A 2,500-nucleotide genomic window follows, 5' to 3' on the forward strand; every position below is an offset into this window, starting at 1 on the left:
GACCTCAAAGCTCACCAACTCAGAGTGCTAAATCTCCTAGCAAAGAAAAAAGACCAAATAAAGACAGAGATAAGTACAGCATCTTTGCAAAGGTTTGCACAAATGAACCACACAACAAACACAGACGGTTAAGTATCGACAGTGCTATGCCAGATAACACAGTAAGCTTCTATGGTTATAAGAACAGCACTAACTCTTATAATAAGTTCAGACTTTTTGCCCAGCATAGACATGACCAAAGTTGTCAAGAAGGAGGTCCTTATACCCAAAGTAAGCAGAATGAGAGTAGTGGCTTTTCAGGAAGTACAAATACCCTTATGCAGAATGCCCTAATTACATCACCACGTTACAGGTGTCAGCAGGTAAGATATAAGTTTTAAAATACTCATAATTTGGAATATAGTATAATATCTTAAAATGATTTAGAGCATTAGAGTTCTTTTTTAAGCATTTCTGGGTGTTATTGATATTAAAGCTTACATCTTGGCCATTAATAGTATTATTATGTAAAGCTTTCATTTTAAGTATAAAACAGTTTTAGGTTAATTCCAAGAAATCTAATTTCCTGGTGCCCTCCTGTCCCCTGCCATCCTCACTTCACCCTTCATCCTTCCCTCTCTTTGCACCGTGCCATCCTCCCCCTTCCCTCTTTCTGTGCTGTTCTCCTGCTTACCTCTTCCTGCGTTATCCTTCCACTTCCTCTCTCCCCCACCATTCCATTTCTCTCCTGCCTGTGCTATTCTCTGCCTCTCTTCTCCCTTTCACCATCCTCCCCACTTTCCATTTCCCTTACAATCTTCTCTCTGCCTTCCCCCTTATCCATCTCCCCGTCTATCTTTTCTCTCCCCTTCCCCTTTTCTCCTTCTATCTTTTCTCATCTCTACCCAATGTCAACCTTCCCTTCCCCTCTTCCTGTGCCATTCTCCCCATCCATCCTTCCCCAACTTCTCATCCCATGCCATCCTCCTCCTCCCCTCTCCTTGTGCCATTCTCCCCCCTTCCTTCTCCCTATCCATCCTTCCCCAACTTCTCACCCCATGCCATCCTTCTCCTCCCCTCTCCTTATGTCATTCTCCTCCTGCCCTTCTCTCCCATCCATCCTCATCCCTTCTTCCTTTCTATGCTTCCTGTCCCCTCTCTCCATTCCATCTTCCCCCTCCTTTCTCTAAACCCCTCTTGCAGTTCACCTATGACCCTCATGTGCTGCAAAATGAACACTTTTGGCCGGGTTTTGTGGACACACACTGCCACCTGGACTTTCTGTTCCGGCGCTGCAACCACGACTCAGGCAGCCATGCTCGTTTCCGAGCCCAGTGCCAGGGCCAAGATGCATACCCAGTTGCCTTCGAGGGCTGTGTTGCAGTCTTCTGCCAGCCTTGGACCTTTGGGAAGGTCAGTTATTATTCTCCACTTTTTTTCTGCCTGCCCTACACTTTCAGAGTTCTTTTTTCTTCTGTTTTTCTTCTTGGTCCTGAAGGATACAGGGGAGTGGTTTCTTTATTCTTTTTCTTTTTGTCTGCCAGTGTTTCTTTGTCTTCATAACCATTTTCTCCTTCTCCTTTTCCTGTTCTTTTTTCTATTTCATCATCGTCATCATCACTACTGTTAAGATATTATCACTTAGAATATATAATGTTGTCTTTATTGAAATATTATTATTGTTATATATGATTTTTATAATGATTTTTGTTTTTCATCTTTCTTACATTCCCAGACAACATGGTGGGAGGAGTTTCTTGGAGAGGCAAATGTCTGGGCAGCATTTGGCTGCCACCCTCACTATGCGCGTTTCTTTGGTGAGGAGGAGGAGGACCACCTGAGGCTAGCCCTTCTCAACCCAAAGGTGGTGGCCCTTGGGGAAATTGGACTGGATTACTCTAACAGGTGAAGGTTTGGGTAGGGATGGAATAAGGGGAGGGCTAAGTGCAATTGGGGAGAAGGGTTTAGGTGCAGCTGGAAGGCAAGGTGTAAGAAGGGTTAGAGGTGAGTGTGAGGGTGAGTGTGAGGGAAGGGGTGTGGCAGGTATTAGCTACATTAGGGGAGTGGGTGAAGGGTTGGTGGGGGTTCAGGGGAGATTTAGGTACTAGTGGGAAGTGGGTGGAAAGGTTTGGTGTAGGGGTTAGACAGGATAGGGGAATGGACTGATGCAACTGGGAGGAGAGTGAAGTGAGGGCTAGGTGTGAGTCAAGTGAGGAGATGAGGGGAGGATTAGGTGTTGATGCATTTGGATAATCAGGGTGGATGTAGGGGAAGGGTTGAATATAGGGGAAGTAGGTAGGGTAAGGAGTGGATGTAGTGTTAGGGAAGGATATATAGTAAGGAGTGGACGAAAGGTTAAGGGGTGGATGTAGGGGAAGTTTTGGATGTAGGGGAAGTTTTGGACGTAGGGGAAGTTTTGGATGTAGGGGAAGGAGTGGATGTATTGGAAGGGATGCACTTAGGGGAAGGGGTGGACATAGGAGAAAGGGTGGACGTAAGGTAAGGGGTGGATATAGGGGAA

General features: G+C 45.7%; 1 protein-coding gene across 2 annotated transcripts in view; it reads left to right on the forward strand.

Moving 5' to 3' along the window:
• LOC113816668 (uncharacterized) overlaps positions 1 to 2,500 on the forward strand; it is an 18,336-nt gene that overhangs the window by 7,866 nt on the left and 7,970 nt on the right. For both annotated transcript variants that reach the window (XM_070140065.1, XM_027368722.2), the window contains exons 3-5: positions 1 to 362; positions 1,183 to 1,392; positions 1,715 to 1,884. The exon at positions 1 to 362 is cut by the window's left edge and continues 742 nt beyond it. In XM_070140065.1, the coding sequence (XP_069996166.1) occupies positions 1 to 362; positions 1,183 to 1,392; positions 1,715 to 1,884 (742 nt within the window). The remainder of the gene's footprint in view (positions 363 to 1,182; positions 1,393 to 1,714; positions 1,885 to 2,500) is intronic.

Source organism: Penaeus vannamei, chromosome 26, assembly GCF_042767895.1.
Source record: "Penaeus vannamei isolate JL-2024 chromosome 26, ASM4276789v1, whole genome shotgun sequence".
In the NCBI taxonomy this organism is placed as follows: domain Eukaryota; kingdom Metazoa; phylum Arthropoda; class Malacostraca; order Decapoda; family Penaeidae; genus Penaeus; species Penaeus vannamei.